Below are 23,919 nucleotides of genomic sequence, written 5' to 3' on the forward strand. Positions count from 1 at the left end.
CTAAGTAAAAAACCTATCGACCAAGTAAAAAAAACTTGGATATATTCATTATTTTCGAAAAAAAAATATATATTCGTGCTTAACAATACGCGACAATCAATAATTAGCAGTTTTTATTCGAAAAAACAAAAATTGTATACATTTAAAAAAAAATATCGATAATTTGATAACTATTCGAGATATAAAAATTTTTATTCGGGCTTTTTTTTTAGCTTGGCGAGTTTTATCGATTGCCTTTATTAATATTAAAAAGAAAAAAAAAATTAAATATATCGAAATATATAAGTAATTATAACTCGAAAATTATTCGAGATATTGAATTTTTCTATGTTGACTTTTTTTTTACTTGACGAGATTCATTGATAGCTAGAAATGCCGCGATACGATACGATACGATAATTGGCTGATTATCGTATCGTGTCGCGAAAGATGATTGTCGTTATCGTATCGTGTCGTCTAAAAATTCGACAAAAAATCGGATTATCCTGTCGTCTTATTATCGTATCGTCATAGGTGTTGTCGTATCGTATCGGGTATTATTGACATTATCGACGATAATTTTTTTGTTTGAGTATAATTTACAGGGAAATTTTAAAATATTTTTTGCATACAAAAACATTATAAAAGCAGGAAGAATTATCTTAAGGACAATAAGTAAATTACATGAATTATCTAAGTAAAAATTATTATACTCAAAATTTATTATGTTTAAATTCATGGTTTAAAAGTTCATTGGCAAATAATATTGAAAAAAAACCTGAAAACCAAATTAAAAAAAAAAAAAAGATCTGGTAACGCTTGTTGGGGCGTGTGGCCCGCGTTACCGTTGAAAATTAAAAATTTTCAATACTTCGGCTAGGGCCGTGTTAAATTTTATTCCTTAAATGGTTTTTAAAAGTAACAATACAATAATAGTACATTTTTTTTTATTTTTCTGAAAATCGATTTTTTGTTTTTTTTTTGTTCAAGTTAAGGCAAGCTATAACTTCTGTTAGAATCAACGGAATGACTTCGTATTAAGCTCAAAAAACGTAGTTTTTAAAACTCTATCGCCCCTTAAGGAGTTTATCCTGATTCCAATTGTCAATTTTTTTCTATTTTTGAAACAAAAGAGACAAAAATATTTCAAAAATTCTATTTTTTACTATTTTATGAAAACTATAATTTTTTTTGAAAAAAGTTTCGACTAAAAGTTGTAGGATTTTACCACACATGCTTTTTAAGTCTTATACAAAGTATCTAGGACGATTTTGTCGAAAGTTAGAGCGTTTTTCAGAAATTACTCGAAAACTAGGAATGCAATAACTTTTGATAAAACTGTAGTAGAGACTTCGTATTAGGCTCAAACAACGCGTCTTCTGAAACTCCATCGCCCTTCATGAAAAAGAGCATTATCTGTTCAGTCACTTTTTTTTTTTTTTAAAAAAACTAAATTTAAAAAAAAAAAAAAATCGGTTTTTTTTTAATTTTTATAAAAAATATGATTAATAGATCAAAATTTTTTCGGAGAGGCGATAGAATTTTCGAATACGCATGTTTTAAGCCTAATATAAGCCTAATATAAGCCTAAGTCTCTAACACCATTTCATCATGAGTTATCGTTTGCCTAAAAAATGAAAACGGCACAAGCTATAACTCAAAATAGAGTTGTCGCAGAGGTTTCATATTAGGCTTAAAATAATCGTTTTTCAAAATTCTATAACTTTTTCAAATGAATTTTTATCGTACGAATAGTATTTTTCGTGCAAAAAAAAAAAAAAAAACACAATTTTTTTTTTTTCGTTTTTCGGGAAAAAAAAAAATGGCCGAATAGATAATGTTTTTTTTTATTAGGGGGGATAGAATTTCCAGAGCCGCTTTTTTTGAGCCAAATCTGAAGTCTTTACGACAATTAGTTTAGAAGTTATGAACGTTTTTTTTTTTTGGGGGATAAATCCAATACTGCGGCTGAGCCTTTCGGCTCCTAGCCTCCGTAATATTATAACACATGCAACAACGGTTTATATAATTTATATAAAATTATTATTAATTATCATATTATTATAATTTATATTACTTTCATATTGTTAGCTTAATATGTATCTAATATTATATGTTGCAGTAATCAATTTTTCTTTAATTTAATATTTTGTGGAGTTTAACAATATGAAAATATTGCTTTGATTTAAATGTATATTTTTTCCGACATTATCGCGATAACACGATAATTTTATCGGTTATCGTCAGTCAAATATCGTATCGTGTCGTGACGACGATACGATAAAAAATGGCATTATCGTATCGTTGTCGTCATTATCGTATCGTCTTGTCGCGATATTATCGATTATCGCGGCATCTCTATTGATAGCCATTATTAAATTTGAGAATTAATCGTTATTTCAATAACTATACGCACATCACCAATACAACTTTACAAGTATAGTTCGGACGCACCGTTTGGCTTGGTGGCCGGACTAGAAGCGAAGAGAGCGGAGTCTCAAGCAACAAGAAGAGAGAGTTCTCTTGTACCCACACATATACATATGTGATTATATATTTCGAAAGTAATCATATATGTTTTTATAAACAAACAATGTATATAATATTGAATGGATTCAAATAACATTTTAAGCTTGGCCCATTTATTTATTTCATTTTGTTTTTACTACTTTTTCTTTTATATTTTATTAATATTCAACCTTTCTTTATTTTTAAGTTACCACTTTGTGTCTGTTTTTTAATTTTTTTAAATTAATTTAATATTAATTTTTTCGTACCTAAAAATTTTATTCTTAAATTTATAACAAAGCCCAGATTAATTTTACACTACTCTCATTACCTCGTGATTAATCTCATTTCTCTTTTTTTTTTTTGTTGCTTATTAATTTTATATCGCGAAAAATTATAATTTTAAAATAATCTAACAATTTTTATTTCATTTAATTAAGTATTGAAATTTTTTTCTATTTTTTTTTCACAAAAAAAACAAAAAAGGATATAAAATCATGATTTTTTTTAGCTAGAAATTTTATACACATTAAACACATACATCATAAATTTCAAACATTCATATTTTTATATAACTTATTGATCCATTTATTTTGTAGAATTTTTTTCGATGTTTAAATATTAAATTAATTCATGTAATAAATATATGAAATATTTCTATAATAAAATATTTTGAACTATTTTCAAACTTTAAATTTGTGATAAAAAAGCTTTCTGCAATATTAATCGATTCTCAAAACATTCATATTTCCTGCAATACCGACTGTCTTATAAATTCGGATGAATCAGTATTTAGTGTAATTTCGATTGAGTATATTACAATATTGCGTGAAAAAACAAATTTGTTTGAACTAATAATTAAATGATTTTCTGATCGCCTAATTGATCACATACAGATAATTAATTGATTGATAACATAACAGTTTGTAATTTGCGAGTCCTTAATTAATTAAGTAAATTTTACTGCTCAAAAAGGCATCAAATTTCTTATACATATATCATTAATTGAAAAATAAATAATTATTATTGTATTAACTGGATGCAATTTGAGTTTGAAACTAATAAATGTACACATACAAATCGTCTTATAAAAACGTTAGTCATAAGTTGGTTTTCAAATGTTAAGAGCTCTATTTTATTTATTATTATAAGGAATATATATTTTTATAAAAATTATAATTTGAAATTTCAATTGATACGTGAATTAAAAATGTGTAATTATATTTGTAGCAAAACATGTTAATCGTAAGTATCATTATTGTGATACTTACGTTACCACGTTGAGTAAGAATAATTTTGTTCATTTTATTGGATAGCTAACTTTTTTTCGACTATTTATAGTTTTTAAAGCAATTTTCACGTGTGTGAGTTTAGTATTAGCATTTTAACATTTCGAATATTTTACTTTTTTTAGTGAGTGACATTATCAAATATAGAAATGTGTGAAATGTGTTTTTTTGAAATATATATGCTTTCAATAATTCATACTACAGAAATTAAGCTTTTTTACAAAATAATTATAGTGTAATCTATAATTCTATGAATAATTCAAACAGGTAATATTGAATTACTATATATATAGTGTTCATATGGAAACAACGCTAGGGATTTTCTATTTCTTTGAATTCTACACCGCAGATAGTTTCAAGTTGGCTCCCGTGGCTTCAAGCCCTTTTATCTGAGAGTTTCAGCAGAGTGTTTGTATACATACAAGAAAAATTTTCATAAACAAACAATTTCAAAAACCATTATGGATAAAAAAAAAACTTCTGTATAATTCAAATGATTATATGGTTTTGAAAACTTCTGATAACTGTCCAATACTTATATGTTCAATTATCAGTTTCAATAGAATAACTAATAATGCACAGTAAAAAAAAAATGTAAAATTTAACATTTTTTGGATGTCAAAATCGGTCTACACTTTTTAAAATGTCAAATTCAACTTTTTGTTGAGTGTTAAATTTTAACACTTAAAAAGTGTTAAAAAATTAACATTTGAAAAAATGTCAGGATTTACCATTTAAAAAAATTTTAAATTTAACATTTAAAAAAGTGTAGACCGATTTTGACATCCAAAAAAATGTTAAAAATTTGACATTTAAAAAAATGTAAATTGTCTTGAAGAAAATATGCATATAAATATGATTATGTTTTCAATTATTTATTTTAATCTTTTCTTTATTATAAAACTACAAACAATCACACAAACTATTAATAATATTATTAATATTCACAAAATAAATTCATTTATAGTAAAATAGATATATATATATAAGTATAATATAAACAAAAAATTGACACAAACGAGCAAAATCATAGGTTAGGTATGACATATTGGTAATAAAAAGTAGATAATTAATTATTTCGAATGGATATGATCTCGATAAAACAAAAAAAAGATAAACTGAAGAATAACTTATGTTTTGTAACTTCTTTAATTATATTATTCATTTTTATAATATGTATTAAACTTATTTCTGTAACACAGAGTTTTATTTGGCGTCGTTCGCTAGTAGAAGCGAAGGAAAATAATTAAATTTAACATTTTTTTAAGTGTTAATGTCATGTGTAAAATAAATTGACTTTTTTTAAATGACAAATTTACATTTTTTCTAATTTTTACATTTTTTCAGATGTTAAAGATGAAAAAAAGTTAAATTTTCATTTAACGCTTTAAGCGATGTTAAAAATTTAACATTTTTATTTTAACAGTTACATTTTTTTTACATTTTACATTTTTTTTTTTACTGTACGCCGATGTATAAGAACGCTGAATAGTTTACGTGCTCTATCGTTAGGTCGTGCTGTTCATGGCCCAATTCTATGTTTAAGTGTTATAAAAGCTATAGTATCTAGCAATAAGACCTAGCTACATCAACATGTCATTCTCTTTATTCTCCTCAATGCTTGTCGAAGAATCACTATTAAATACGGCTTGATAAAAAGGCTGTACAACATGGGCAATCATCAATACAGCTTCAAGATCCTGAAAGTCAAATGATGAATTATTTATGAATTTTCAATAAAAAAAAACCAAATGAATATTTTTCAATGTTCACAATAAATATGCAAATTTTTTATAAATATAATTATATATCTACCATTTTGATTCTCAAGTAATTATTGTTACACTTTTTTATTTTGTTATAAGTAGATTCGCTTCAAAATAAATAATGGTTCGTTTATGCCAAACCCAGGTAGGAGTTCTCGGGCTTGAACAACTGTGCCAGGCTTGTGCGAGGGTTGTGTATCAAGCCTTGGGAGCACAGGCTTGACACAAGCTTGTGCCCATTGTTTTTAACCGGCCTCACACAGGCCTCAATGGTCCAAGCCTGTGTCAAGCCTGTGTTTTTTGTTTTCCCCGGCCTCACACGAGCCTTGTTAACACAGGCTTGACACAAGACCAACCCCGTTGTTTTCAACCGGCCTCACACAGGCCTCAAAAGTCCAAGCCGGTGTCAAGCCTGTTTTTTTTGTTTTCCCCGGCCTCACACGGGCCTCGTTAACACAGGCTTAACACAAGACTGTCCCTGTTGTTTTTCCCCGTCTCACACAGGCCTCAATAGTCCAAGCTGGTGTCAAGCCTGTTTTTTTTGTTTTCCCCGGCCTCACACGGGACTTGACTTGTCCATATATTCAATTTAAAAAAAATTATATTAATTAGATCTATAAATTGTAAATAGAAATTTTAAATAACAATTATTAGGTTTTGACTATCGTGCCAGGCCTTTACAAGGACTGTGAATTGACTCTCGAATAAATTCATTGATATAAAAAATTTTGACTGACTCTTTCATTAATACCCCGGATGTTGACTTGATAGAGCATTGGAGTTCCACGTGAGTGACCTAGGATCGATCCCCCGTTATGTCGTTTATTTTCGTTCATATAATTATCGTTAATTCAAATTGTATCGCGTAAAAAATAATAATGTCAACTGAATAAATTAATAATAATTGTTTATTTATATTTTTTTATAATTTTTTTTGTCAAGCCTGGGAACACAAGCCTGTGTCAAGCCCGATACACTAGTCCGACACCAGCAAATACATCGTGAACATTCTAGAATCCAGACTTGACACAGGCTTGTGTCTCAGGCCTGACACAGGCCCGAGAGCCGGGTAATCAGGCTTGTCCCAGGCTTGTGCCCGTCGTCACTTCCTACCTGGGAATATGAGCACAGGTAGGTTATATCCATGTACTTTGTAGTTTGTATATAGCAAAAAATAATATGATAGCCAGTGTTACTACTTCGGGAAACAGATTATTCCTGAAATATTTTTGCCGGTGTTGTAGAGTGGAAAAAGTAGATGGGAAAACAATTCGTGAATAAACGAGTGCACCCCAGACGTTAGAAAACTTAGTTGTGGTAGACATAAATTGTTTTATTTGCAAACAGTTTGAAATGAAAAAAGTAACAAGTAGTGCAAAGCACAAAGAACCATTTTTAAAAATAAGAAACTTCTCGAGCTAAAAAATCTCAGTCTTCCGAGGTCTTCCAAGTCCTAAAACGCGCTTTATTGAACTTATACTGTCTTCCAAGTCTTAAAACGCGCTTTATTAGTCTTCCGAAGTCTTTCACATAAAATTACAATTTTTTTTGATAATTTTCAAAGCTGCCGTTAACGCTTGATTTGGAAGACTTCGGAAGCCTCCAGGTTTTCTAAAAATTTTTCATATCACAGCGGGATTTATTTTCGGGTCCACCCTCAAATTAAATTAAAATAAAATAAATTTTAAAGAAAAACGACTTCGAAAGCCTGCGGTCTTGAAATTAAAGACTTGTAAATTTATTTTATAACAAAAATTAAGGAACTTAGAAAAATTTCAAACTACCCGCCCGAGCTAAAAAATCTCTTATTTACCTTATAAACTTTTGACTTCTAATTTTTGTTATTTGAATCAATTTTATATTATAAATATCTGAATAAATATTTGAAGTAAAATTTAATTTAGATCTATTAAAATTAGAAGAACTTGATTTTTTTATCTTAAAAAAAATATATAAATTTTAAAAAATTATGTAATAAAATGAATTAGGTGATCTCTATGAATATCAATTGAACAAATGGCTGAGTAGTCAGCCTATCCGACTTTCACACCAGAGACCTATGATCGTTCCCTCGTAGGTTTTTATTTTTTGCTTTTTTTACGGCTCAAAATAAAAGAAAAATAAAAAAATGGAAGACTTCGGAAGCCTACGGTCTTGAAATGGAAGACTTCCTCTGAAAGACCTCAGACTTACGAAGTCTTTAAATGGAAGACTTCGTAAGCCTGAGGTCTTAAATTGGAAGTCTTCCGAAGTCTTCCTAGTTGGACAAATAAAGACTGTTTTAAGACTTCGACATTTTTAAGACTGAGATTTTTTAGCTCGGGTTGGGAAAAAAAAGAGTGACGCTACCGGGAATCAAATCCGAGTATTTTGCTTTCCTGGGCAACTATCTTGACCACCCATGTACAAAAAAAACACAGCATTGTACATATTTTATTATGTCAAATCACATACATCTTCAAGACGGTTTGTAAAGGGTGATATGAGGAAGATGTTAGTGGTGTAGATTCAATTAATAATAGTAATATAAGGGTCTCTGACCTATGGGCGGGTTTGGTCACTCACGCACACACTTACTAGATCAGATATTGTGATGGACAGTAGTGCAGTTCAAACAGTTCAAAATGAAGCTATCTCTTTTTTTTGCAGTTTTTGTCTCCACTACGTCATGCTTACTATAATATCGGGATCTGACCTATTGACGGGGTTTGATCACTCACGTACGCACTTATAATGTCAAATCTTATCTGACAAACAATATAGCACAGTCCAAACGATTTTATTATAATATGCCATCTTCAGGATAACTATTACATTGACATAATTATCTCCTCAGTTATCCGCGGCGACAGGTTGTAACCAGTGGTTTTTATACTGTTTAAATTTTTATTGATATTCAAACTTTTGCCACCAAATTACTTTAATTTATTATTTCAAGATTTTATTTAAATATTCTAAATAAAATAGAACACAATTTTCAATTTAATAATATTTAAACTATTTATTTTAATATTTAGGTTATATGATATATTAGTAATGATTATACAAGATATGTTTTAATGTATGTGTGATGTGGAAAAGCCACGTCACCAAGATAGATTTTTATTTTGCGGACGCACTCGATGGTGGCCGGACTTGAAGTAAGTTTATGATTTTACACACTAATTTATGAGACACCACCACATTGACTACGTCACACGATAGGTAAATGTGGTGGAAGCATCAAAAGATGCGCTGGAGCATCGAAATATGCGCCAGAGCATTCTATCTCGTTACACAGGGATAACTATTACATACTCGCAGTCCCATATTTTGTATACGGAGCGCAGGCGCTTTACACTTTATTTTTTTACAGTGTAGCCCGATCTCAGTTTTTGTTTGTGACGTCAGAAGCGCCTCGCAACACCCACAATGAATTTGTGCATAACCTCCTTAAGGCCGGTTTTGTAGTCCATAGTTAAGTTAACATGGTATAGTATAGTATAGAAAAGAGAAACGTTGAACTATACCAAAAAACTGTAACTATGGACTACAAAACCGGTCCTTATAATACAATATACGTGGTCATTTAAATATGGTTTCCTATTTAGCCGCCTGAGGCCATGGTGGATAGGTCAGATCCCTGCAGTACACTGAGGAAATTTTTTTTTTATTATTCAGAAATAAACTTCTTGGCAAAAACATTTTTGAAATAAGAAATAAGTTGTTTATTAAAAATAATAGTTGTTTTGTAAAAAGAAAAAAAAATCTTGAATTGCCCCACACGGAAATAAAATATATAATTTATATATAAAATTATATATAATAATTATATATAACAATTATATATACTATTGGGCGAAAACGTGTATATAATTTATATAAAATTTATATATAACGATTATATATAATAGTTTATATAAAATTATATATATTTTTTATATAAAATTGTATATAAATTTTATCACATTCCCCCCCCCCCCTTCGCCCCTCCCATGAATTGTTTTTATTTAAAAATTTTCTTAAATTTTAATTTAAAAAAACAAAAAACAAATCTTCGATCAGGATTCGAACTCAGGCCCTTCTGGTTAGAGAAGCACCTTAGCCACAAATCTTATGATAAATCTGTAGACATTCTCAATTTTTTTACTTTGTGGTTTTAATACCGATTTTATCTTCTTTTTCATAAAAATATGAACAAAAAGATGTTAAAATTAAAATTTTATATATTTGAATAAAAGTCAGTAATAGAATTATGATTAAAACACCAAAGTAAAAAAATTGAGAAAAGTCATATTCTTATTTATATTTTTACAAAAATCTATCATAAGATTTGTGGCTTCGAGGTAAAGTACTTGCCTCCCAACCAGAAGGGCCCGGGTTCGAATCCTGATGAAAGATTTGTTTTCGATTTTTTTAAATTAAAATTTGAGAAAATTTTTAAATAAAAACAATTCATGAGAGGGGAGGAGGGGGGGGGGGGTAAATGTGATAAAATTTATATATAATTTTATATAAAAAATATATATAATTTTATATAAAAAATATATATAATTTTATATAAACTATTATATATAATCGTTATATATAAATTTTATATAAATTATATACACGTTTTCGCCCAATAGTATATATAATTATTATATGTAATTATTATATATAATTTTATATATAAATTATATATTTTTTTTCCGTGTGGGTGAACAAAATTTGTTTATTTCCTTTAGATGGTGTTCTAACGATAGATAGTTCACGTCAAGAAAAAAACTTCTGAGCGTAAACAAAATATGCCTCAATATGCTTAATTTGAATATTGAAAGTTTAAAAAATTTTTAAGTCAATCTTAAAAAAAAATCGAAATTTCTTTTTTCGTATTTACGGAGGTTATGCAGCTAACACTATTATTTTGAAATATAATGAGAATGTTCTGAAATTTTGTACACAGTTAGATCTTTTTATTCTGAATACGATGGTATAAATATTTTCTTATGTTGATCGATTGAATTTTTTGTAATTAATTATTGAAAATATTATTTAACATTGGCTCTTATGAAGATTTCAACCATTTTTTTCGGATAGAAAAAATGATGAAAAAGTCTTGAAAAAAATCACACATATACTAGAAACCGAGTTTTATTAATTGCGCGAAAAATTTTCATATGTTGATCAGTCAATTAATGAGTAATTAATTATAAACTTTACAAAAATTAGATGTGGCAACGTATGGCATGATCAAACACACATACATACTCGCAGTTCCATATTTTGTATACGGAGCGCAGGCGCTTTACACATTATTTTTTTACAGTGTAGCCCGATCTCCGTTTTGTCTGTGACGTGAGAAGCGCCCCGGAACAACCGTAATGAATTTGTACATAACCTCCTTAAATAAAAAATATTGTATGAAAAAAAAAAAAAAACTATTTCTATCTAACGAGCTTCTCAAGTAGATGATACAAACCTTATCTCTACTAATGCGAGATCGTGGCGCAGCGGTCAAGGCATCCGCATCGCAAAAAAATAAAAAATGAATACTTTTTATACAAATTTTTTTTAGAATTTATTTAAAATTTTATTAAACTTCTAATAATTTGAATTAAACTCAAGTTGATTTGCTTTAAATAATAACTTGTTTGTAAGAAGAATCCTTCTGCCGTTTGAAAAAAGAAGCCTGTCTGTTATAACAATCATCATATAGTGTTCATGTGAAGGAGTAACGTGGTTTACGTTTAGAAGTTTTTTTCTTGACGCAAACCATCTATCGTTTGACACAAAACACCATCTAAATGAAATAAACAATCTTTGTTTAGTTCAAGATTTTTCTTTTTCTTTTTATAAAACAACAATTACCTTTGATAAATAATTTAATTCTCCTTTCAAAAAGTATTTCGCCAAGAAGTTAATTTTTACTGTCAAGAATAAATTTTCTTTTTTTTATCCAAAAATTTTCTCAGTGTAGAAATTATAATAGGGTGAAAAATTACGAAAAAAAACACGTTTTATGTGCGAAAGTTACAAAGATACTGTTTTTTATTTGTAATGACAGTGGATAATATTGACTAATGAAACTATAAAAATTACTCTGTATAATATGAGATTGCCAAATACAGTCATATAATTAACGCATTGTACTTATCAGATACGTTATTCATCTTCTGTGTCACCGTCACTACTATATTCTGGAAGGTCTGCTGGTCGAACGAAGGGAGCATTGTTTATTTGCCTGTCAAAATCACAAAGCCATTAAAGTTGAATCGAAAGTGAGTTTTTTTTTTTGTTATAAATGTGATGATTCAAACTACACATCGAGATTTACACTGCATTCAAAAATATTGCCAATAAGATTAAAAAGATATTTTTTACTGCATTTACTCAGGGGATAATTTGATTGTAAAAATTATACTCACGCTAATCTGCGGTAATAGTTGAGCCATTCTTCTAGCATTTGCGCCACTAGAAGTGGCTTTTTATGCAGTTTTTGTTGTGCTACAAGTGTTCCTTCTTCTGTAGTGCACACATCGAGCCATTGCTTTAAAATAGTATCCTCTCTTCCTACTTCTTCGGAACTTAAGAAATGTATCGGCAGTAATTTGCGTTCTGTATTCATCAACGGCATGAACGTTTGAAGCTGTTGCACTGGACTCTTCCCATTACCAACCTCTGAATCCGAATGAGTTAGTCGAGATGATCTATATGGTTCAATCGGCACAAGTGCAGAAAAATGACCTCGCGTATACCCAAGTGAAATTGGCGAACGTATACAAAAAGAAGGCTCCCAAAGTAAGGGCAAATAGACACCTTCAAATCTTGCATATCCTAAAAATAGAAAAAGAATTGACAAAAAAAACATACTTCGATACACACGCGGTTAGTGTTCTGTAGAAAGTTATATCTTCAGTAAAAAACTACTGAAGTAAAAAAAAACACCGATCAAGTCAATTCTTAGACTAAGTATAACTAATTTTCTATAATTTTTCCTACTCTTCATTTATATTTTTTACTGGAATCCGTGTTAAAATCTCAATTAAATAAGTGTGAATCTAGCACAGGTACGTAGTAAACGTATGTCGCTCATGTAATGGCGTGAATATACTCGCGTTTCACTGGAAAGAGGCCGAAAAAAAGGAAATAATAATAAATCTAAGTACATGTATAAATCAGAATCATTTGAACTATTTTCCCCTCCGACCCATAGCCTGCCCAGTATTCAAAAAACTAACCCTTTTTATTTTTTTTCTCCCCGAAAAAAAATTTTTCCGCGATTTTTCCCTACGACCAATCGATTTCCCACCTTCAAATACACCCCCATGATTTTTTTCAAAACTTTGAACAAAAGTGGTGAAATTTCATTTTAGGAGACTTTATTTATACATAAATAAATCTACATATACAGTCCAAGTTGCACATATTTCATTCCATAAATAAATCTACAGTTATTCAGTACAATAACTTCATTATATTTTATTCAAATAAGATTCGAAAAGTAGAAGGGCTAGGCCAGTTTTAACTCATCCTTTCAATAATTAGGGGTGATAAGCAAAAAAAATATTAAGTAAAAGGTATGTATATTCTATTTCAATTTAATTTTTTTAGTAATGGATTCAATGATAATAAAATTATAAAACACTTTTTAATAAATATAGAAATCTACTCGTTCACATAAAATAAAATAAAAATCTAATTCTCACGATTTTCGATAAATGGATCACTTATCATCTGTCTCACTAAAATATCATTAACTAATGGTTCTTTAATCTCTCTACTACTACTAACTGTTCCCTACTCTAGCTGGAAAAGGATCTCTTACGAACGTGATGTGGCCCTGAACCCCTACTAAACTACCGAGTAGAAATTCGGATCAGGACAGGTTCAAAACTTGATCAGGCAACTTGATCAAGAGTTGATAAAAACGTAACGCAAAAATGGATCAAGACTTGATCAAGCTACATGTACAAGAATTAATCGAAACTTAACGAAAAAATAGAACAAGTCTTAATCGAGCTACACGCAAAAAATTCACTGTAAATTCTACTATGGTTTCACAATATTCAAGAAACATACAAATATATTTTTTACAGTAAATATGAAGAAAAAATACAATGTTGTGATTGAAAAATTGCAATGGACCATAGCAGTGTTTGAGATTTCGATTTTTTACTTTGTATAAAATGAAAACTGTAACGTAACATGCAATCTTTACAAATTTAAGTTGAAAAAATTATTATGTTTCTTTTCAAATACTATAATGTACCACAGTAATTTTTATAAGTTTTTAATTTTTGCTTGAGCACATCATCAAACTTGCGGTGCATAATTTTTTTACAATAGTTTTGTTGAAAAAATTCAAATTTCTTCATTTAAAAATTGCAATGCACCATAGCAATTTTTTATCTGCTACTTTTTGTGATGCTCGCTGTTACCGACTGCAGTATTCAAAAGTCCATATCCAAATGTGTTCAGTAAAAATTCTAATGGGCCATAGTAAAAAAAATCAAATGACTGCGCATCAGTTGATCTGAGCATTGGAAAATCCAGATGACTTTTACCTTTGTCTGCTTTTGTCGATAATCGACTCTTCGTGTCAGACGTGGTGATAAATTTTAACAGCGAACAAGTTTTTTGTTTTAATGTTATTTCACTTCTTTTGATTATTTTAATAATGATTATTATTGCTGTTTAATTTATTTATAATAATAACGTTTAACAATTTCACCACATGAACCAATTTTTTAGCGGTAGGTCTTGCATTGGGAAAAAATGAGTTGAGACTCTGCCGAGTCTCTTGATTCTTAAATAATTATTTTTGACTATATATATTAATGAATAGAGTACGAAATAATTTTTTGTATTTATTTGTTAGTTTCTGAGTGGACATCTGGTCAGGCTCAACGGATTTGATATCCGACCCTGATCAAAAATTGAACAAGTTACCTTATTTCAGGTAGCTTGATTGAATCTTGGTCAGGATTTAATCAAGATACTTTATTGCATTCAATTTCAAGCTAATTTGATCAAGATAGTATCAAGTAACCTTAACACATTTTGAAAAAAGGCAACTTGATCAAATTTTAATGAAAAAATTATCAAGTCAAATATTCTGAAATAAATATTTTTTTAAAACAATTTTTCCTGTTCAAGATAGAATCAAGTATCTTGATCACATCCTGATCGAATGAACCTGGTCAAATCTTGAGCAAAAAAACATCAAGTTAAATATTTTAGAATAAATATTTTTTGTAACAATTTTTCTTGTATAAGATAGCATCAAGTATCTTGATCACATCTTGAACAAGTGGACCTGGTCAAATCTTGATCAGAAGTTTCTAAGTCTTATCATATTTAAAATATACAGCTGATGACACTTCTATCTAATATTTCTTTTATTAAATAATTCATTTCAATATGTATCCATAATTTTTTATTACAATAACTCTAACAAATGAATACAAAAAAATTATTTCGTACTTAATTAATTAATATATATAGTCAAAAATAATTATTCAGCAATTTTTGATCAGGATCGGATATCAAATCCGTTGAGCCTGGCCAGATTTCCTCTCGGGTACAGCTCTACGCCTCTACAGAACCGCTTACTTAAAACTGTTCTGCTCAACTGCCGAACTTTCATCCTTTAAGAAACTCTTGCTATTCTGAAGCCTTACCAAAAAACGGACTTGCGGAAACAATATCTCAGACCTTTGGCTACTGTTCTGTGGCACTGCAAAAAGTGTGTGTCTGTAATTTATCTGGATAGACACACACATACTACCACAGACAAATTGAATATCTACTGGAATCCGAATTTTTGACTAGTTTCGTCTAGTTTTCTACATTATTTTACTTAGCTAGATTTTTCACTTAGCTGTAATTGTAGCCAAACAATCAATATCTACATTGGTTTACTTAGCTAGATTTTTTCCTTAGCTTTAATTATAGCCAAACAATCAATATCTACATTATTTTACTTAGCTGTAATTGTAGCCACACAATCAATATCTGCATTATTTTACTTAGCTAGATTTTTTACTTAGATAGATTTTACTGAGCTTTGATTATAGCCAAACAATCAATATCTACATTATTTTACTTAGGTAGATTTTTTACTTAGCTGTAACTGTAGCGAAACAATCAATATCTACATTATTTTACTTAGCTAGATTTTTCACTTAGCTAGAGAGCCTGAATTGCGGTACGTCCTAGTAAAATAAGCTAGATATTGATTGTTTGGCTATAATCAAAGCTAAGTGGAAAATCTCGCGGCTAAGTAAAAAATTTTGCTGGTAAAATAATGTAGATATTGATTGTTTGGCTACAATTACAGCTACGTAAAAAATCTAGCTGAGTAAAATAATTTAAATATTGATTGTTTGGCTCTAATTAAGGCTAAGTAAAAAATTTTTAATAGAAAATATTTATTTTCTAGTCAAATTTCGTAGCTGGCTTATTTGGAATATTATATCTTTTCAACTATAAGTCGGAAAAATTCAAGAATAGGCTTATTGGATAGGGAATCATCGATTTTAATGGGGAAAGTCATTTTAGTTTTGATTGATAATTAATATTAAGGAAGTTATCGAGCAATTAAAAATTCGTGACGTCATACCTATGCAACCTACTTATTACTCGGTAAGTCATCTCGCGCTGGGAAAAAATGGGTCGAGACTCTACCGAATCTCTCAATATATGTGTGTAGTGTCGGGAGTCAGAGTATCTGAGTATAGTTGATGTCATTATTTATAAAAAATTGAAGATTTTGATGCCATCAAAATAATAATGAATATAATGAAATTAATAATAATGCAAATATATGATGTTACTATAAATAAAATAATATAATAATAATAATAATAATAATAATAATATGGTCTTATTTGTACCGATGAAAACAAAATTTGTATCCTCAATAACAATAATAAAAAAGTATTGTAAATTAACAATTATTTGGAGTAAGCTATTTTTTTACAAATTGGCTTACGTTCTGCTCTTAGAAACAAAAAAAAATAATTTAAAAATATTTATTTCCAGAACCACTATGTAATTGTTAAGTAAACATTTTTTATGAACGATTGCATGGTGCCTCCAAAACTAAAAATTGTTCAATATTTTTTTATTTGTTTTCAAAAGCAGAACGTAAGCCGATTTGTGCCGATGAAGGCGAATTTGTACCTCAATGATAATCGAAAAAAATTTGCCATAAACTAAACTTTGTTATTTTTATTGAGTCACAAATTTAGTTTTGATCGGTACAAATTAGACCACATTTCTTCCAGATGGCCATATTCATTTTTGGAGGAACTATAGAAACATTTCGGAGTATTTTTTTTTGTTATTATTCTTGAGATACGAATTTCGAGCGTCTGTAGCATTTGTTTTTCCCAAGTCATTTAAAAAAAAACGTCGATTTTTAACCCTTTCTTGACCCTTTAATTTTGAGGTACACAATAAAACAATCGCGGTACAAATTAGTACAAATTATGACGCTTCTGACCAGTAATTAATAAAAATTTTCAAAGACATGTGCGGGACAGGTTTTCACAGCCGTGAATCAGCTAGTTAAATATTTATATATAAAATATATATTGCAATAATAATACATTTTTAAGAATAAAACTTATTCTCTTTTTTCAATAAATAAATCCAATTTTTATAAACATATTTTACTACGAAAAAATAATTAAGAGAATGAAAAAATGTACAATTATAAACCTGACACCCTGTGTAAGCTACCTTTATTATTTCTCACTCACTCATGTGCACCGTTCACATAATATCATCAATTTATTGTCAAACGAAAGGCCGAAATACGAAAAAAGTTTCACTTCCTTCACGCGTACTTGTAACACACACACTTTTTTTTTTTTTTTTTAGCAGTGTTTAACTTTTGGTAATGTGTAATATTTCACCGTGAAATGGCCAAATGGCCAATCAGGCTTATTCCGAAAACTCAACAGAACTCTCCATAAGAGCCCGAGTATAACCTTCTAAAAAATAACCAACCTTAATAATTGATGAAAAGATAAATAATTACAACATAAAGAAAATTGTGGAAAATTTCAAAGGTATAGTGATACTTTGAGAACCTACTACGAAGGAGGTTCTTGAAATAAATCGTAGAGATCATATTTCTTAATCCGTAATAGTCATTCCTTACATCAAGATTGGCCGGAAATCTTGATGACGGAAAATGTGTTTGACACCCGTCATCTGAAGTGTTCGATTGATTAGATGGTTAGTATCCAGACCAATCGTTGCGTTTCGGGTTTCTGTTATGTCTTTTTATTCGTTTTTCTTCTCACAGAAAATTTCAAATTGCTGACGTCAAAATGAAGTGCGGTCGATTCTTTAAATTATACCTCGTGTGAGAAAAAAAAATTAATTTTATATTTTTAAATTACCTATATCTTCGCCACGAAAACTCTTAACGTATTTTACTCCATAAACAATAATGGGCCTTCTCAAAATATGAGCAAGTGCAAATACATGTAACTGTTCTAGAGCACTACCAGGTTGGGCTGCAGTAGTCAAAAGGTTTTCCCAATCACCCTGCCACTGTGTTTCTTCAAGTGTAAAAGGTAGCATTCTCGAAGCTTGTGATGCTTCATATTCCCGCCATCGAGGATAAAAAAATTGACCTGCTTGTTGAAGAGAATCAGCAAGAGCTTGTCTAAGAGTATTATCCCGATCAAAAACACCCCAAGTTGCTTGCATTGCAGAGTCTAATAAACAATCACCAGCAGACCGATTCCAAAGTGCATGCAAGCGACTGCCGAGACGTTCAGTTATTTCCAAGGACCAATTGAGAGCTGGTGGCTCACTTTCGCCTCCTTCTAGTTGTTGTTGAGCTTCGCGATCTAATAATTCTTCTAACATTTGCTCTTGAACAACACTTGGAAGATCTTTTACCTAAACAATTATGTATTTTTGGCATCAAAGTTTTTTTTGTTTTAAATTTTTTTAATAGGTCTTGAAAAGTATTGTTATATTTACCTCAGCAGGAAGTGCAAACGTTGCCACATCAGTGACAAAATAACATGGCAGTAATCCTTTGCGTAAGCGAATACTGTTAGTGACATGTCTCCGTATTTGAGCTGCTAAATCAGGAGCAATATAGCTAGGCATTCGTTTAATTCCTGATCCTGAACCTTCTATTTGAGATAAAAGAGTAGCTAGAATATCTTCACGTTGAAATCTAAAATTAATAAGTAATGATTTATCTTGAACTTTTAATGGCAATAAACAACATTTACCATCAAAAAGGTTTTATTAAACAGTAACTTTACCTTATCGCTAAGTGAACAAGTGTATGCCCAACATCAAATGCACTAGTTCTATTTAGTAGTAAAACTTCGGAATTCGTTAATTGACGAGTAGGATCTCCCCCACTTGCTAAGTACACCTCAACAGGTGCATTATCTCCCTCAACAATACCAATACATGCGTTTAACCAACACCAATCTGTGTGACGTCTTAACTGTTTCAATTGACTTTGATAATCATTATCATTTAGTGATTGGGCATCTGGTAGAGATTTATTTTGAATATCAAAATAGTCAGTTTTTTTTCTTCTTGCAATTGCCAAATTATCATCACGAATATAACATTGAGGTGATGCTAATGGTAAGCTTTCAGCACTAGCCAAAATTAAATCTGAACTGATAATCGAATTTTCTCGTCGTTTGTCTTTTTCGTTTTGATTACACATGATACATTTTGTTGCTTTTGGCCAATTCTCATAAGTACAAACAGAACATGACCACTTCTCTAAATGAGTTGGTATTGAAGTGCATAAACTTTTTATTACTTGTGAATTTTGACTTGTTTTTGGCAAGTCAATTAGTTTAAGGGGGGCTAGATGTTCATGCAAATTCGATGCAGAGTTAAACTGTGATTGATTTTGTAGTTTATGGCTCATACATTGACCACAGAGTGTCGCATTTTCATAATTTAAGTAGGTGCATGCTTCACATGACCAATTGTCACTCGTGGACAGAATTTGCTTAGAATTTTGGGAGATCAGATTGTGAGAATCTGCTGATGGACTGTAAGACACGGGTCCTGATGCCACGCTTGAACGTTGGGGACTTGAGTTACGTAGTTTATAGATGTCTTCACTAAAAAGCGGCTTTGCACCGCGACACATAGTGCATTTCAATGATGATGGCCAATTTTCATAAGTACAATATTCGCAATTCCACTTTGATTTCTTTAAATCACTACTCATTGTTATTGTTCAAAGTAGATAAATTTTATTTAACAATATTCAATTTTATTTGGTTGTTAGTCTGTGACATATTAACAAAATTACAAAGTTCACTGAGAGGTTCTTCATCATTATGATAACAAGTACTTAAATAGTAAAGGAATTGAAACACACATAATGTATAATGGTCACTTTTTCTGTTATTAGTAAAGCAGTCAGTAAGCATGTAAAACTTAATGACTTTTTGACCAAATTTTAATATTATTAAGCAAGTAGAACGGTTCAAGTGACTGTGAAAAATTTGAAAAATTCCATTATAAATTTTCTTTTTATACAAAAAAAAAAAAGTCAAGTAAAAAAAATTAACAACTATGAATACATCAACACGACTTCGGTAGCATAAAAACACTGAAACAATGTAATCATTGAAAACACTAAACCATGCATTAATTTGAAGAACAATATAGTAATGACAACAGTGATTATTGAAAAATAAATGTTTGATATGAAAATAAATACAGCTTTTACAGTAGTTTTAGTGTCTGTGGTATTAAGTATTGATAAAAAAAAAGTGACTGGAAATAGACATCGCACTGTTAACAGCGTTTCCATGTGTGAATTAATCACGTTTGGAATTTGGATCGATGCAGTGTTTTTTAGATGTTGACCAGTGTTGGGTAAGTATGATAACGATGTATCATACATTAGTATCATACACTGTATAATACAATAGTTGCTTTCTTTCTGCCATATGTGTATTACATATATGCTGGCATTACAATTTAGGGCTTTTTTTCACCACTCACGGCGCTTGTGAAGTTTTTGTCTGTAAAATCTATATAGAAAAAATTTTTACAAGCGCTATCAGCGGCAAAAAAAAGCTCTAAATTGTAAAAAATTTGCCCTGTGAATTGGACTGCAGCAGTCCGATTCACAGGGCATTACAATTTAGGGCTTTTTTTCACCACTCACAGCGCTTGTGAAGCTTTTGTATGTAAAATCTATATAAAAAAAATTTTTACAAGCTCCATCACCGGCAAAATAAGCCCTAAATTGTAAAAAATTTGCCCTGTGAATTAGACTGCGAGTACTGCACTCCCAAGAAGACTAGAAATACAGGAAGACGAACTTGCCTCAAGCACTGAAATATAATAAAACTGGAAGGTGAACTCCTATGCTTAGCCAATGCACGGATTGTCGCTAGAGATAGCAATATATTGGATGGCTTTCCCTCTCACTCACGCATGCGCACATTAAATCTTGTACAGTCAACGTCAAAACAAACTAGTTCTGCACGAAATAAAAGTTACATTATATTTCAGTACAGTCTCAACCAACTTTAGTTGACGTGACTGTACCGACAAGGACAAAAGCCCATCCATTGAATCTCTCTCTCGGCGACGCTAAGTTCGGCTTCCAGTTTTATTATATTTCAGTGGCCTCAAGTGGTGTCTCCACCAGTGTTGGGTAGGTATGATACCGGTGTATCATACAGCAGTATCATACACTGTATCATACAGTATCATACGTCCCCAGATAACCACAACTGGTAGGATTATATGATACCGGTAATCTACTGGTAGCTTACCAGTAACTACTACTGCACCCGTATTCAGAGGATGTTCTCATTAGGGCTTTTTTTTCCGATGGCGGCGCTTGTGAACTTTTTATATAGATTTTACATAGAAAAGCTTCACAAGCGCCACCATCGGAAAAAAACGCCCTAATGAGAACATCCTCTGGATACGGGTGCTGGTAGATAACTGCACCCGTATTCAGAGGATGTTCTCATTAGGGCGTTTTTTTTCCGATGGTAGCGTTTGTGAAGCCTTTCTATATGAAATCTATATAAAAAAAATTTTGTCAAGTGCCATCAGCGGAAAAAAAAAGCCCTAATGAGAACAATTTTGCCCAGTGAATACGGGTGCTGGTAGCTCCTACCAGTAATTTCCAACCAGTATATTACTGGAATTCTACTGGTAAATACTACCAGTAGGAACTACCAGTAATCTACCAGTAAATTTCCGGTAAAAAATTACTGGTATCAACTACCAGTAGTCTACTGGTAGATTACTGGTAAATCATTTTAATAAACCCGAAAGCTTCAGCATTAGAGTATTTGCCGTAATAAATATCACGCTTGCTTGTAATAATATTATTGAATAAATTAATATTTTACGGCATACAGCTAAAGTATAAATGCAGCTAAAAAAATTTATTTTTTTTAAAAGAAAAATGTCCCAGAAGAAGATGTAGCTGAGGAATTAATGTTGCTTGAAACATAATTTTTCTAGCCACATTGATTCCTGAGCTACATTTTTCCCTTAGCTACTGGTTGTCCTATATATAAATTCATTTATTTAATAAATAAAGTAAATGTAATTTAATTTTTGAAGGATAAATATGTCTAAGGAAAAGATGTAGCTAAGAAAAAAATGTAGCTAAGGAATTGAAGTTGCTTTAAACATAATTTTTCTGGCCACATTAATTTCTTAGCTATATCTTTTCCTTAGCTACATCTTTTCCTTGGGGATTTTATTTTCGAAAAATAAAATATTATATTTTTTAGTCATTACAAAAATAAAAATCGCAAGAACAAGCAGTAGCTAACAAAAAAATGTAGCTAAAAAATTAAGGTTGCCAATAAATTATGTTTTAGGCAACATTAATTGCTTAAAAAATAATTTCTTGGCAACCTTAATTCCTTAGCTAAGGATGTAGCTAAGTAATTGAGGCTGCCAAAGAATTATGTTTCACAGAAACAATTCCTTAGTCACATTAATTCCTTAGCTACATCTTTTCCTTAGCTACTGCTTTTCCTTGGACATTTTTTATTTATTTTATAAATAAAATACATGTAAATTTATTGTTTAAAAATACAAATTTCCAAAGAAAAGCAGTAGCTAAGGAAAAGATGTAGCTAAAGAATTGAGGCTGCCAAAAAATAATGTTTCAAGGAGATAATTCCTTAGTCACATTGATTCCTCAGCTACATCTTTTCCTTGGACATTTTTTATTTATTTTAAAAATAAAATACATGTAAATTTATTTTTCAAAAATACAAATGTCCAAGGAAAAGCAGTAGCTAAGGAAAAGATGTAGCTAAGGAATTAATGTGACTAAAGGATTATTTCCTTGAAATATAATACTTTGGCAGCCTCAATTCCTTAGCTACATCTTTTCCTTAGCTACTGCTTTTCCTTGGACATTTGTATTTTTGTAAAATAAATTTACATGTATTTTATTTATAAAATAAATAAAAAATGTCCAAGGAAAAGCAGTAGCTAAGGAATTAATGTGACTAAGGAATTATTTCCTTGAAACATAATTCTTTGGCAGCCTCAATTCCTTAGCTACATCTTTTCCTTAGCTACTGCTTTTCCTTGGACATTTGTATTTTTGAAAAATAAATTTACATGTATTTTATTCATGAAATAAATAAAAAATGTCAAAGGAAAAGCAGTAGCTAAGGAATTAATGTGACTAAGGAATTATTTCCTTGAAACATAATACTTTGGCAGCCTCAATTCCTTAGCTACATCTTTACCTTAGCTACTGCTTTTCCTTGGACATTTGTATTTTTGAAAAATAAATTTACATGTATTTTATTTATAAAATAAATAAAAAATGTCCAAGGAAAAGCAGTAGATAAGGAATTGATGTGACTAAGGAATTATTTCCTTGAAACATAATTCTTTGGCAGCCTCAATTCCTGAGCTACATCTTCTCCTTAGCTACTGCTTTTCCTTGGAAATTTGTATTTTTAAAAAATAAATTTACATGTATTTTATTTATAAAATAAATAAAAAATGTCCAAGAAAAAGCAGTAGCTAAGGAAAAGATGTAGCTAAGGAATTGAGGCTGCCAAAAAATTTTGTTTCAAGGAAATAATTCCTTAGTCACATTAATTCCTTTGCTACTGCTTTTCCTTGGACATTTGTACTTAAAAAAAAAAAATTTACATGTATTTTATTTATAAAATAAATAAACAATGTCCAAGGAAAAGCAGTAGCTAAGGAATTAATGTGACTAAGGAATTATTTCCTTGGAACATAATTCTTTGGCAGCCTCAATTCCTTAGCTACATCTTTTCCTCAGCTACTGCTTTTCCTTAGAAATTTGTATTTTTAAAAAAATAAATTTACATGTATTTTATTTATAAAATAAATAAAAAATGTCCAAGGAAAACCAGTAGCTA

At 30.1% G+C, this 23,919-nt stretch overlaps 1 protein-coding gene across 4 annotated transcripts; it reads right to left on the bottom strand.

The window, feature by feature from the left end:
- Nucleotides 1-4,635: 4,635 nt before the first annotated feature.
- Nucleotides 4,636-20,364, bottom strand: LOC122849094 (ubiquitin thioesterase trabid). 4 transcript variants are annotated; one of them, XR_006373503.1, is made up of 6 exons: nt 18,802-20,352; nt 18,509-18,710; nt 17,917-18,424; nt 11,929-12,337; nt 11,603-11,744; nt 5,153-5,476 (listed from the first exon to the last, which is right to left on the bottom strand). XR_006373503.1 is itself a non-coding variant. In XM_044147681.1 (5 exons), exons 1-5 carry the CDS (start codon nt 19,740-19,742, stop codon nt 5,458-5,460), a joined length of 2,079 nt encoding a protein of 692 aa, XP_044003616.1. In that variant the 5' UTR covers nt 19,743-20,352; the 3' UTR covers nt 4,636-5,457. The 4 variants fall into 4 exon arrangements, 2 of the variants coding, with proteins under 2 accessions (XP_044003616.1, XP_044003615.1); XR_006373502.1 differs by lacking the exon at nt 5,153-5,476 and adding an exon at nt 10,654-11,303 and having other exon boundaries at nt 11,372-11,744; nt 18,802-20,364; XM_044147681.1 differs by lacking the exon at nt 11,603-11,744 and having other exon boundaries at nt 4,636-5,476.
- Nucleotides 20,365-23,919: the final 3,555 nt, after the last annotated feature.

This window comes from Aphidius gifuensis, linkage group LG2 (assembly GCF_014905175.1).
Source record: "Aphidius gifuensis isolate YNYX2018 linkage group LG2, ASM1490517v1, whole genome shotgun sequence".
NCBI lineage: Eukaryota > Metazoa > Arthropoda > Insecta > Hymenoptera > Braconidae > Aphidius > Aphidius gifuensis.